General features: G+C 39.7%; 1 protein-coding gene across 2 annotated transcripts in view; it reads left to right on the top strand.

The window, feature by feature from the left end:
- Positions 1–13,391, top strand: part of HENMT1 (HEN1 methyltransferase homolog 1) — a 34,749-nt gene extending 21,358 nt beyond the window's left edge. Inside the window, exons 2-7 of one of the 2 annotated variants that reach the window (XM_019530664.1) lie at positions 396–525; positions 2,261–2,373; positions 5,783–5,917; positions 6,397–6,579; positions 9,457–9,634; positions 11,044–13,391. In XM_019530664.1, coding sequence (XP_019386209.1) covers positions 406–525; positions 2,261–2,373; positions 5,783–5,917; positions 6,397–6,579; positions 9,457–9,634; positions 11,044–11,484 — 1,170 coding nt within the window. In that variant the 5' untranslated portion in view covers positions 396–405 and the 3' untranslated portion in view covers positions 11,485–13,391. Of the gene's footprint in view, positions 1–372; positions 526–2,260; positions 2,374–5,782; positions 5,918–6,396; positions 6,580–9,456; positions 9,635–11,043 lie in introns of both variants that reach the window. The other variant, XM_019530663.1, reaches the window with a different exon arrangement.
- Positions 13,392–14,036: the final 645 nt, after the last annotated feature.

The raw sequence follows: 14,036 nt of genomic DNA, 5'->3' as shown, positions 1-14,036 counted from the left end.
CGGACTAGATGATCTACTCAGGTCCCTTCCGACCCTAGAAACTATGAAACTGTGAAGAAGTTCTTTCTAATATCCAACCTAAATCTGCTCTCCGTCACTTTGTAGCTATTGTTCCTAGTTACTCCAGGGGGTGCCCTAGTAAACAGAGCATCTCCTATTCCATGCTGCCCTCCCCTGATGAATTTACAAGATCACCAATCAGCCTTCTCTTGCGAAGGCTGAAGAGATTCAGGTCCTTCAGTCCTAAGTGGAAAGAAAAACAGGGCCTGCATTTGGGAACACTACATGCAAGTAAGGTCAGATCTATATTTGGTTGATTTTGAATTCAGGGGGAGTGAGGGGCTGAATTAATTGTTGTCAAATCTGTTTCAGGAAACGTAATTTTTAACTTTCAGCATAGGCAGGATGGTGGATGCGAACCTGGTCAAGGGTGAATGTACAGGAACCATTAAGTTCACGCCTCCGCTGTACAAGCAACGGTACCAGTTCATTAAAGATTTAGTGAACAAATACAAACTTAGGAAGGTTGGTATATCATTCTTTTCACAGCTTCAGTTCTTAAAACTACAGTAAGCGCTTGATAGAAAACATCTTGGAGTGATAGAAATGCCTAATTGCCAAGCAGTAATGCTCTCGGGATTAAATTACTTTGGCAGACTCTTTTGGTGATCAAATGAGATTTTTCTCAAACATATAAAACATGTCAATTTAGGAAAATGCATTTAGAATTTAAAGGTATTCTTTTGGGTCTTACAGAGCGTAAATAAAATAAACCGTCACCTTTTCCTAGAGAGTGGCTGGCTTTCTGAACTTCTTAAAATTGAATTCTTATGCTGGGGTTTGTTTCTACTTATCTTGCTTTTAGGCTGTTAGTGTCTTTGATTTACAGTCCTAACTGTAAAGAGGGGTAGTTAGGCCTGCTAGGTTAAAGTTAGGCACAAGACAGGGCAGAATGGCTCCTTAGAGACTTACAGACAAATTGTAAAATGCATGCTAACTTATCACTTTCATCTACACAGCAAGCTTGCACAAAAGAAATGGCATTAAGAATGTGAGACAGTATTGATACAGTTTTTTTTAGCACTTGTTTTAGGCAGAGGCATTCATGATAGGATTGGGGATTAGATTTGCTAAATGCTTTACCAGAAAGGAATGGGTTTGCAGTTGCTTCGGTGTAATAGAAAATACGAAGCCCTGTCTTGTTTCTGGAAATTTGAGATGCTAAGTTATGCAATTAATGTTTAAAAATATATTGAACATAAAAACTAATAACAAAGTAATTATTTTGCTTCTGGTGGTGGTCTTTATGGGGAAAAAATAGGGAGTTCAGGATAAATTTTGAAGTCCCCTGTTTCACTCTGTGAAACAGTGTCTTGGAAAGTGTGAGCTCTTATTGGCTGTAGTATAGATGGACTTTTTATGTAATCACATTATTGATGGCTAATTGACTGTTTTATAAAGCAGTAGTCTATGAAATCATGCCATTTTAATCTGATTTTGAACATGATGCATTCAGTAATTCTGTTGCATCTGGAGTTATAAAGGTTTAAAGCTCTTTGACATTGCAAATTTTATTCTAATTTCTTTTAAATTAATTTATGGAAAGACTGAAGTTCTCTATTTTTTAGCAGGCTGTTTCAGCTTTGTCACATCTGCTGTGCAATGTGTTTAAGTGCAAACCTTCAAGAAAGCACAGACCAAAGATTAGTATTTATTTGGCATGGTCATGAAATCCTTATGAGGGAATAGTGTTTGTTATTAAGCTATGGTTTTTGATGTGGATATTCCCTTGCCCTTCAGAAATAGGACTGACATTATTTTACATAGATACCTCTCTATTTGGGTGATGGGAAACATGTTCTTAACTTTATGCACTGTAAGAAATTCCATCAAAATCTATTGGGCTATCCTTACTGCATAAAGTTAAATATGTAGGCAAGTCTTTGCAAGATCAGCATCTTCTGCTGTTAATGTGTTGTAGACCTTGTACATTTGAGACTTAATGTCTGCATAAACCCATCAGTGTAGAACAGTTTGGAGGATTGGGGCCTAAATGTCCCCTGTAAAAGAATCCTTTACAGTCCTGAGTATTCTTTGGTAACTTGCAACTAAAATGTAAAGTTACATAACAAATCAATGTGTTTCATTCCTTCTTCATAAAAGTGATAGTTAATATCTGTGTGGAATATTTTTCTGAGAGTTGTAGAAATGTCTTCATATACAATAATAAACGGCTGCTCTTTTGCAATCTAATTTACAGGTAGCAGATCTGGGGTGTGCTGATTGTTCGCTACTCTGGATGCTGAAATTCTGCAAGTGTATTGAAGTGCTAGCTGGACTAGATATCTGTGAGAACGTGATGAAGGAGAAAATGTAAGCTCCATTTTACATAAATTTTCTTACTCGAGACTCAGGATTCAGGGTTTGGTTCAGCCTCGTGGCATGTGACAGCAGTACTTGCCATGAGAACCAGTACAAGGAGAAATGGACTAAGGTTTTGAATATCACTATGTGAGGACAGAGTTTACTGGGAAGTGTACAGTAATTTGATAAAACTACTGGTATGTAGGAAAACTGTGTACTGATTTGATAAAACTACTGTATGTTTATATTGGTACAAAGTGCCATGGTTCCATAACCAGTTTCAAAACTGACATTTGCACAAGCTATAGTTTGTTTTCCTTCCAATCAGCAGGGGTTAGACGTTGGTTTTGGTTTTGTCTTGTACTGTGTGAAAGTTATGTGAAGAGTCCTCGTTTTTGCCTTCTGTACAGAAGATGTTGAATTTTGTGATCTCTTGCAGCACTAAATCCCAAGTGTATGGACCAATTGTGGGTAAAGTTCTGTCCCAAACACACAAGAATTTGTCTTGAAGTTGAGAGTGCCATTGCTTCAGTGATAAATATAGGATATAAATTCTAATATAAACATACAAAGATAATTTAGCATCTGTGTTTACTGTGCTGGAATTTAGCTGGTATCATAGCCTCTCTTCAAAACTGATAGCAGAGTAGGATTTTTGAAACTGTGAAGGACTCCAACTCTTGCTCTTCTTCTGTTTTCTTATTTTATGGTAGATAACTTTGGACATTAGGCATTTGTCATTTTCCTAAGAAAAGAAGGAAGAATTTTGTAATTTCCAGGATGTTAAAATAGGTATCAGGTACACAGTGTTCAGTAGCATACCACATGCATCCATTTCCAGACTACAAGATTTTGCCTATTTCCAAGTTAAACTCCCTTTGATATAGGGGAAAAAAATCAGAGGTTTGTTCACCTTTTTGCCACTCCAGTTCTCCAGGAGTGTAGATGCTTCTCACAGAAGAAAGCAAATTACTCTGAATACAGTATATGAATTGGAAACAAAGCAAAAAACACCTGAACTTGTTGGCTTTCTTGCCTGCTTCTTTTCCCAACACTTGAACAGGTTTGGTATGAGCCTAATACTCCTGTATTTTCTATTTATTGTTGTGGTTAATGATACAGTTGTCTTTTCAAGGTTTGGCTTAGGTCAGGGGCCACCAACATATAAAACCAGCCTGGGGAGCTGTAGGCAGTGAATAGCTGTACCAGGGCTGGGGAGCTGGAAGCTGAGCCTGCACCACTGCTACTTCTCTTTACTAGGCTTGTGCGAAGTGGCAAGTATTCACTTTGGGTTCAGATTTGGACAATTTGGAGGGACAGTGATTCGATTCTGAGATTTGAATCACTGTCCCGATTCAATTTAGCCGAATCAGATTCACATCACAGAAACAGCTTCCCACTCTCTGGCCCTGGTGCAGCTTCTGTGTGGTTGGAAGCTGCATTTGCACTTCAGCTGGAGAACAGAGGGCTGGGAGAAGAAGTGGAGGCCTAGGTTTAGTTCCCAGTTGGAGGAAAATTCACCAGGACCAGGGAACTGGAAGCTGCTTTCATAATGCTTCTATTTTTCCGTGTCCTCTTCTCTCTACCCTCCCCACAAAAGCCAGCCCTAGTGCAGGTTTCTTCCTGATGAAAGTTGCACTTGCACTGTAGTTGGGGAATGGGGGTGCTGGGAGAAGCAATGTGGCTGCAGCTTCAAGCTGCATAGCTTTTATGCTGTCAAATTGGGGACCCTGCCAAGTCCCTGGAACCTGTGCTGCTGGATAGGGGCCCCTGTGCTCCTCCCTTGGCTCCATGGCCCCAAGCTGGGGCCCTGTGCTACCTCCCTTGGCTGTGGCACTTCCCTGGGGCCCACCCTGCCTCTGCTCCTGCCCACACTGCAGAATCGGGCCCCACACCACCTCCAGCCAGCCCCTGTGTGCCTGCATGAGTCCCTGGGCTCCCTCTGCATGCTGATCTGGCATGCTATCCAGCCCATGGGGCTCCTCACAGGTCAAGAAATTTGTGAGTAGGGGAGCAGAATTGCTGCCACCATTCTCTTGCTGCCAAATTTTCAGAAGTGCAGATCCCTGCAGGCCAGGGATTGAGTACTTGTAATATAGGATATTATGGTTATATTTTCATCTTTTTAAAGTACTAAAGTAATGGGCTAATAAGGAAAAATGTCTGGGAAATCTTCATAACTTCAAAAGAAAACAGGGTGAATAAGATTTGAATTTAAACCTCCAAAATAAATCTTCTGGCCTGATTTTTGTTTTTGTTTTTTAATTATGATTTTACTCTTTGTTCCATGATATTTGTAAGTACAGGTGGAGACTGCCTGGTTGTTAATTGGATGCCTGAGCACCATTATTTGTTTCAGTGATTTTAATTAAATTACCTTTTAAAATGCTAGAGTTTCTTTTAGGTATCCAGGTTGTAGCCGTATTGATCTAGAGGGAAAGGCAATCCGGAGTTGTAGCAGAGAATATCTCTTTTATTAGACCACCAAGATTTTTGCAGAAACATTTCTTTAATTGCAAGCTGTCAGTCACAAACACCCTTCATTGGGCATTGGAGAAAAGATTGTAAAAGTTATCGTGGGTAGAAATGAAAGTTCATATTTCATAGGATTTCACAGAGGAGTCAATAGACGGAAAACTCCGCTGGGCAGTCAGTTCATAGCTGGTATGAAGCCTCTCACCTCCTCATCACATCATCTGTGATGATAAAAATTACCTGAAAACAAAGGAAGGAGCAGGGTCTCAGGTCTCAGGTGGTCACAGTTGCTTCCTGCTTGGGAAAATATGAAGATTTCATTTAAAAAATTGGCTAAAATTCAGTATCTTCCATGTGTCAGGTATCCAGGTGTAGCCGTATGGGTCTAGAGGAAAAGGCAGTCAGGACTTGTAGTAGAGATGATATCTTTTATTAGACCAACAAGATTTTTGCAAAATTGTCTTTAATTGCAAGCTTTTTTTTTAATTGCAAGACTTTTTTTTTACGTTTATGTGGCTCGCTGCTGACACACTTAAGATATGCATATTACTGTTTTTCTTTGCAAGAGACCATACTAATACCCATTTTAAGCATGGAATTAAGAAAAAAAAATTCCTAATAGATGTCACCATTAAATAAAGATAAAGCAGAACTGTACTGGATACTGTTTGTCTGCTGGTGGCACTTATCCTCAGTAAAAGTTTTACTGTGGTGTTTTTGTGAAGATGTAGTCATCTTAGGTTTTCTTAATCTCTAAAACAATTACTAACGTCTTGCATATTTTTGCTTGAGGGTTGAACATCCTCTACTGTTGAAATCAACCAGTGTTGAAGGTACTTTATCTCATTGGTAGTCATTATTAAGGACATGTACAGGCAAAACGGCTTTGTCCCAAAGAAGTCCGTATGTCATTTTAATTTGTGATGCTTTGATGCTTTTCTAGGCATAGATTATCTCCACTTCCAGGCGATTATCTGCAACCTAGTGAAAGGACACTAATTGTTACCTTGCATCATGGCTCAGTCGCTCAGAAGGACCCCTGCATGCTTGGTTTTGACTTGATAACATGCATTGAATTGTGAGTACTAAGCTGATATACTTGAGTTTTCATTAATCAAGACACATTATAAAGATAAATATTTGTAAATAAAGTAGCATTTTGTGTTTTACTCTTTCTTTTGCGTGTACTTTGGCACGTTGCAAGATTGCTTGAGGTCACAAGAGTTTAAAATCCTTAATCTGAGTAGCCCTGTTCAATCCTCTCTGTTTACACTTCAGCAATTCAAACAGTAGAATAGCACTGCATTACTGCACCACTGACCTGGGTTGTATTTAAATTAAGCATAGTAAGAAACATTATTAATGGGGAGGATGTGAAATAATAAAGATTTGTGAAAGGGGAAGGAGACTATAAAAAATACAAAAGAATCTCCATAGATAAACAATTTATACCTACTCAAGTTGTTCTCCTGTTGTCATATATTTTGTTGAATTGACTAAACAAAGTTAAAAGACTTTACAGGATTTCATGTACTTTTGCAATCTTACCCTTTGCAGAATAGAGCACCTGGAAGCAACAGAACTGGAAAAGTTTCCAGAAGTGGTATTTGGTTTTATGGCTCCAGCCATGGTTGTTATCAGCACGCCAAACTCAGAATTTAACCCTTTACTACCAGGGGTAACACTATTCAGGCATCCAGACCACAAATTTGAATGGAACCAAGCACAATTTCAAAGTTGGTAAGTTAGCTAACTATGAATAATATGAAAAGCCATGGTACAGATTTAAATTTATAATTTGGTTTGTGTGGAGGGGGGAAGGGGACTGTGAAAGGGTATTAGACTGAGGCCCAGTAAGCAACAAGATGTTAATGAAACCAATCTTCATTGCTGCAACAAAAAGTTAAATGTGCTCTGAAATTTTATGTCTTGTCATAGTTGGCTTTTTCCCATTGTCGAAAGTACTTCTTGAATCTTTTCAACTCTTTTATTGAAGAAACAAAAAGAAGGGGAACCAGTTAAAGCATTTAAAATGTAGTTTTAACAAAGCCTTAATGTTAAGAATATCCTGCATAGAAATATATCATAAACTCCCATGAGCTCTCTAGGCTCCTGTCCTTTCATCCTTGTTAATGAAAAATTCCATTAGTCTGGAATTCTTTTTGAAAGCATGGAAAGAAATGTATCACAACATTAAAAATAATCCCAATGGGACAGTATATAGCATAATATTAAGAGCATCTCTGTTGATGTTGGACTACATTTGGTACAGCAAGAGATGTTATTACTATGAAGGACTTGGTAGAGTTTGCACAAGATAAAGACCTTATCCTACTCTGGAATTTGTTGTTGCCATAATATAAAAAAGGGACCCTGATGCAAGCAGGCAGCTGTGGCAAGAGGTTAACACAAGAGTTAAAGTAATGCTTGACTTCAATAGGTAAGCTACTGCTGTAAATAATATCATAGGATACTTTCCTGTTAAGCAGGTTTAGCCCTGCCACAAAGACTTTAATTCTTAAGGTCTGCTGTGAACACCAAATGCATGATTTTACAAAAATGGAAGAGTAGGTTCATTCCTAGAATAAAGCAGTCATGTTCAGACCTTTCCAAGTTAGCCACTTACCAAGGTAGAAATTTATTATTTTGTATTGAAAATATTTGGATCCTGTTTCAAGATATATTTGAAAAAAAGTTGTGGAGACTGCTCAAAGGAGACTGCTCCATTGTTCCCTTCTTTTTTCCTTTCTCTTAGTCCTCATCTCTTTCTTATTTTATTAGCATAACCTTCCAACAGGTTATGTTGACATAATTTTGTTTGGCCTTGCTGCTTTGACAAACTGTTAAAGTGCACAGTACTGTTTGGGAGCTTGAAAGGTGTGTAATATTTATAAGCAAGCAGTAAGTAACTTACCTTCTGCGCTGTTATTGTCACCCTCTGTCTTTAGGAAAATCAGTAAAAAATTATCCTTTCCCTTTCACTGTGGACGTTTTTTGTAAAGAAAAAAACAGTTTGATGTTTCAAAGACAGTGCTAATCATTTTCCTTGAGAAAATGAGATATTAGTTAGGATGGTCTGGAGTCCAGTCTTTTGATGGCAAACAAGACAAACACATAAAAAGAGGAGAGAAAAGAATGGCAAAGAAAGAAATGGCACTTTCTCTCTGGTGCTGACACACTCTTGCAGTCTCATTGCTGAGGAGCAATAAATAATGCCCGAGATGGTGGTGGGGGCACTTTTCTAGAATAACTTCTATTTACTTTAAATAAACATTCCAGGAATTGAAAATGGACCATCAGTCCTGGCTTTGAATTTTCTGATGCTTGTTGGCTGTACTCCAGCACTTTTATATGTCTGTATCTGTTTGCTGCTTTAGTGTAAGAAGCATAGAAGCACTCACACATTTGTGTTGTGAGTCTTGCAGCATGTTTCAAAAGAAGTCAGTCATGAACTCGGTGTATACGTCCAGACGAGCGCGCATGTGCATTTCTCTGGGGACAAATAGCAGCAGCACATAGTTGTGCTGCTGCTACTTGCTCCAGGGAATGCTTGTGCACGTGTGCTCTGGCACATGACAAGTTGCCCCGGGAGGGGGAGGGGACGTGCACCTGGGGTCCTGGGGACCTCCTGGGGCTTCAGCAGTGGCAATCTAGCAGCAGGGACCCTGGCTGGCAGTTGGAGTGAGGCTCCAGCCAGCCAGGATCTGGTTTTGGGTGGCGTCCACTGCTGCCATGTGTGCCACCCCACTTTATTCTAGCACAGGTTTTTTGATGGTGGGATCTCCCACTGTTAAGCCTCCTCTCCCTCCCCCAGCCCTGGCACTGCAAATTAGCAGCACAGGGAATGCCTGCATGTGTGCGGTGCCGCAGATGGCTCTGCAGCACCACATACTGTACGTGTGTGCTTGTCTGGATGTGCCCAGTTTGATCTCTTGTGGTTGAGAATTCCAGCATTGGGTGTCTTGTCTCCAGTAAGTTTCTTCCTTGCTCCCTTTGACTGTTTAACACTTATTAGTGCAGTGGAATGGATGGGCCTTTTTTCACCTTGATGTGATATCTCTGCACATTGTTACAGACACAAGCTGCTAGATTTCATTCTCTTTCTAGGTATAAAGAGCCTGCAAACATCAAGATTCAAGCATATGTTCTTATGTGGCTATTGTTATCTTTTAAATGATTTCTCAACGTCATTTATTCTGATGTTATTCTGAAAGCTTGACATAAAGTGCAGAAAGCTAATGATTTCCATACACAGTTCATTTTTAATGGTGTCTGTTCTGAGAGAGATGCCTTAGCTAGGAAAGATAAGGAATATGTATGTTTTATAGGAAATACTTGCAGAAAATTAAAGAAGCTTTTGGTTTATATAAAAATGCATTGATAGAAGTTGGTTTGCATTTCTACAATACTAAAGAGTAAGGCCCTGATTCTGTAAATGCTTATACGTGAGCTCAGCTTCAAAGAGGTTTAAAATCTCAGTGAAGTTATTATGCTGGAAGTTACATACATGCCCAAGGGGTTGCAGGATTATAGTCTGGTTCCTTTCAGGAAGATTCACATTTTAGCAGAATGAAATGCTGACCAATATATTTTGGTAAGAGTAAATTATTTTCGTAGGGCACTAGATGCAGCCAGTTGCTATGATTATACAGTGGAATTTACTGGCTTGGGAGCCCCACCACCTGGAACTGAGGATGTTGGATTTTGTACCCAAATTGCTGTATTTAGGAGAAAATATCCAAATACTGGTGAAACTATTAATTTGGAGAAATCCACAGAAAACCCTTATAGAACTGTAAGTATCTCCCACTCTTTACCTGCCTTTTCACTTCACTTCGTAGAGTAATGAATAAATAAATACAGGGACACTTTTGTAAGGTAGAAGGGGTACATATATATCATAGTCTAGTCTACTACTGCTACATGGGCATAACTCCAGTTAATAATATATAATTTTACATTGCAAAGGAAACAAACCCATGGTTGTGTTTCTAATATCAAATATTGTGACTAACCTGGTGACAGAGAAATACATTTTGCTGTCACAGTTTTAAGATTCAGACCACTTCTTTAAATACTGAATGATTTCTTGGAAATTAGTTTAATATTTTAAAGGGCTTTAAAAAGACATTTTAACCCTAAAAAATAACTGTGGTATAGTGATAAGTCTAGAAAGGTAATGAAAGAGGGCAGGGCAGTGTAGAAATGTGACCTGGTGTCATCAGAACCTCATGGTTGTCAGCAATATGGAAAGCATCTGCTACATCAGAAAAAAATTAGAAGAGTCATGTCTGATCTAATCTTTAACCGTAACTTGTTAGGTGTAAGTCTGATTTTGTATAGCCTTACCAAGGTCATTGTGCTTGGCCTTGGTCAGGCCGCAGCTGGAGTACTGCATCCAGTTTTGGGCTCCTCAATTCAAAAAGGATGTGGAGAAGCTTGAGAGAGTCCGGAGAAGAGCCATGCACATGATCAGAGGTCAGGAAAAGAGACCTTATGATGACAGGCTGAGAGCCATGGGGCTCTTTAGCCTGGAAAAACGCAGGCTCAGGGGCGATCTGATGGCCACCTGTAAGTTTATCAGGGGTGACCACCAGGATCTGGGGAACGTTTGTTCACCAGAGCACCCCAAGGGATGACAAGGTGGAATGGTTATAAACTCGAGCAAGACCATTTCATGCTGGACATAAGGAAGAATTTCTGTACCGTCCGAGCCCCCAAGGTCTGGAATAGCCTGCCATCGGAAGTGGTTCAGGCACCCACACTGAATGCCTTCAAGAGAAATTTGGATGCTTATCTAGCTGGGATCCTATGACCCCAACTGACTCCCTGCCCTTTGGGCAGGGGGCTGGACTCGATGATCTTCTGAGGTCCCTTCCAGCCCAAGTGTTTATGAAATTTATGATTTTGCGGTTCTGTTGATAACTAAAGTAATTCTCCTACTTGTTACAGTATAAAAGTCTAGTGAAGTCTGGTGTACAGTTGTATAAGTGAGAGTGGAGTTTGGATCAACATGTTATTTAAATCTTTTGTACAATAAAATTATAACATTATACAATCATAACTGTTATTAAATATAATATTTTTGGATATCAAGATTAAAAAACTAAGTACAAATGCACTGTTTTTAGATGCATATTGTTTATAACATTTTCTGAACATGTTTTAATATTTAATCTTTTGGATTCTTTACTTTTCCTAAAGATTTTCAAAGCAGTGTATCCAAGTCTTAAAGATGAGAAGTACCTGCGGAATGCAGTAGTCAGTGAAGTTATTAATACAGCACAGATTATTACAAGACGCCTGTTGGACAGTTTCAAGTCTGACTATAAGGAGCATAGAAATGGTCTTCTCGAGCTGAAACCCGACTTCCAACTACCTCACTGTTTCACGAGGCATTCAAAGAATCCCTCTGTAGCTGAAGCTGAAAAACTTGCTGATGACATAAACATGGAAACATATGTCAGTGGAAATGCAGTCTACATACCTCTCATAAAATTCTTTTCTATCCCCAAAGTGAATAAACTTTGTGGCACCTTTGAGAACTTAAGCAAGCTGATTACTGGCAAAGTAGCACTAAGCAACGATGGTTCTGCTGTGGTGATCAGTACTGAACATGAACATGAAGAGAAAGAAATTGAGTAAATGGTTTATGTTTCCACTAACCTAAGGTAATGAAGGACCCCTCTTCAGTAGACACATGCTGATATCTTCTATATGGTAGCTAGCAGCATTGGGTGAACTTAACCTTTTTTTTATTTCAAGAGCGGCAGGAGTCTATATTCTCTCGTAGCCCCCACTGGTTTCTAGGGTTTTAGCTGAAAGTCAGCTCTAAGGATTTGAGGACAGATTTTAAAAGTTAACCAGCTACCATTGGAATTCAGTAGTTTTATTTAACATTTTCTTCTGTTCCTTTTATTAATCTCTCAGATATATCATAATTATTTTCTTCAGATATTCTGAATAGTCACAACTTTCACCAGCTGAATAGAAGTTTTGACACCAGTCATGTGAATAATGACACAGTGGTAGAGTGCTGCTGTTTCACAGAATGATTTCAGTGCTGAACTTGGAAATCAAAATGTTGTCGTACATGAAGTATAAAATGAAGCAATAAGATGTTAGTTTCTGTGATAATACCTACAGTGCTTTTTGTTTGTAAGGATGTCCCTTGAGGGTTTTTTTGGTTTTGTTGAAAGGGTGAAAAGGAGAAGGATATGGAAATCCAGAAAGTCAGGGGTGGATCTGTGGATGCACAGAGAGTTCTCTGGCAGACATGGCAGCACGTGCAGTTCCCTGTGGCCTACGAGACACCTAGGTCCCCTGCGTAGTCCAGACAGCAGAGGCTGAGCTCAGACTATGGGGATGATGGGCCCGAGGCTGGAGCTCCCCAGGTTGGCAGGGGTCATCTAGCGGGGCTGGACAGGGAGCAGGTGTAGGAAGGGAGGATTAGCTTGCCACTACCACAGTTCCTGACCAAGCTCAGTAACCCACACAACCACTCCCTGCAGCCCCTGGCTAGTGGGCCTCTCACCACCTCTGGTCAACTAGGGACAGTGAAGGCAGCAGGGGGTTCCCCCTTCCTGTACCTGCTCTCTGCTCAGCCCCACCAAGGTATCTCCAGCTGGCTTGGGTGCTCCAGCTGTGCCATCACTCTTGTGGTCTGAGCGCAGTTCCTCCTGCCCAGACCCACAGGGACCCAGGCATTGGGGGCCACGGGGAACTAGAACTCTAGCCTGAGGATCATGGGTGGAGCAGCTCAACTGCTGGCAGCTATGGCGTAAAACAAAGTGGTGGGGCACTGGGAATCAGGGGATCTGTAACAATCCTTGACACACCCTTTTCAAAATCTTAGATCTGTCTATGGAAAGCATATGTTACAGATTGCTGTTCAGCATACTTGGAAGAGGAAGCAGCAGATATAAAGCCTTGGTTAGTGGTATCCATAAAAAGGAGACAAAAGTTTGCACTAAAAACACAAATAAAAAACAGTCCTCTGGCAGAGGAAAAAGAAGGCTAGCCATTGTACCTTTTATTTGTATTATACATATGCAAGTTTTATACGTATGTATAGTTTTATTTCTTGCACCTTTTTTTCCCTTTTGGTCCTCTTATGTTAAAAGCACTGATCATAACTGGATGGAAATATACTTAATTGACCCATTTCTTGTGTACGTTCACTGGAATCACTGGCAGCTTTGGGTATGCAAACATTGCACAGTCAGTCTTAATGTTTGTAAGATGTATAGGACATAAAAAGCAGAGCTTCCATATAGTACCAACTGTTGTTTGTTAAAAAGGTCCTTGGCCATTCCTGAACTCAGCAGTTGTTTAGGGTGAAACCAGGCAGAAGAGACAGCTGTAATTTACAGAGCCAGGGAAGAGTTTATAATCTGCGACAGGCTCAGTTTCTGCAAAAAAGGAGGGCACTTTACAGGAGCCATATGGTTTGGCTGTTATATTTTTCATAATTGTACTGTCTGCAGGGAAATCTCTTTGTTAAACAGCTATGTTTACTTAAAGTTAACCTTTAATAAAAAAAATATTTAGAACTAGTTTTTTGTTTGTTTCCTTAAACTGTAAAGCTAATCTGGTAAGTGTTTAAATGTGAAATTCAAAGCTTGTAAATAAACCCATAAACAAAATGAGGACGGCTGTCTAATGAGAATGGAGTTAAGTACCAAGAACTTGTCCTTTTTTTTTTTTTTTTTTTTGAAAATACCACTGCAGTTCATGGCTTTGAGACATACATTACTTAGCAGATAATTTTAGATCTTTAGGTTTTTTCTTAGTGTATTTTCCTTTTGGCATTTTATTTAGCATACTTTGTAGCCTGATCTTTTAAAATAAGGATAAGGTGGGGTATATTTGGAACAGTAGTAGGCAACTGTGAATCTCCGGATCATGGTGTACATGTAAGAGGTCTAGTCAGATGCATGATGAATCCATTTGAGGCTGACAAGTGGCACAGGTTGTTACAAGTTTCACAGATCCATGTATTGTCTGAGTTGGAGTCCAAGTTTGCAGCACGCTGCTTGCTTCTTTCTTGATTGCATCCATCCTCTGGATCAAAGCTGCTTCATGTTGAACTGCACCCAGTGCCTAATCTTCCCACCAGATCAGATGGGATTCTCTGTGCTCCTCCTCACTTTCTACGTTGACATTAAACGACTTACCCTTTTACATACATTGTGGTA

This window comes from Crocodylus porosus, unplaced genomic scaffold, assembly GCF_001723895.1.
Source record: "Crocodylus porosus isolate Cpor-Errol unplaced genomic scaffold, CroPor_comp1, whole genome shotgun sequence".
NCBI lineage: Eukaryota > Metazoa > Chordata > Crocodylia > Crocodylidae > Crocodylus > Crocodylus porosus.
This window is presented reverse-complemented; position numbering and strand designations above follow the sequence as displayed.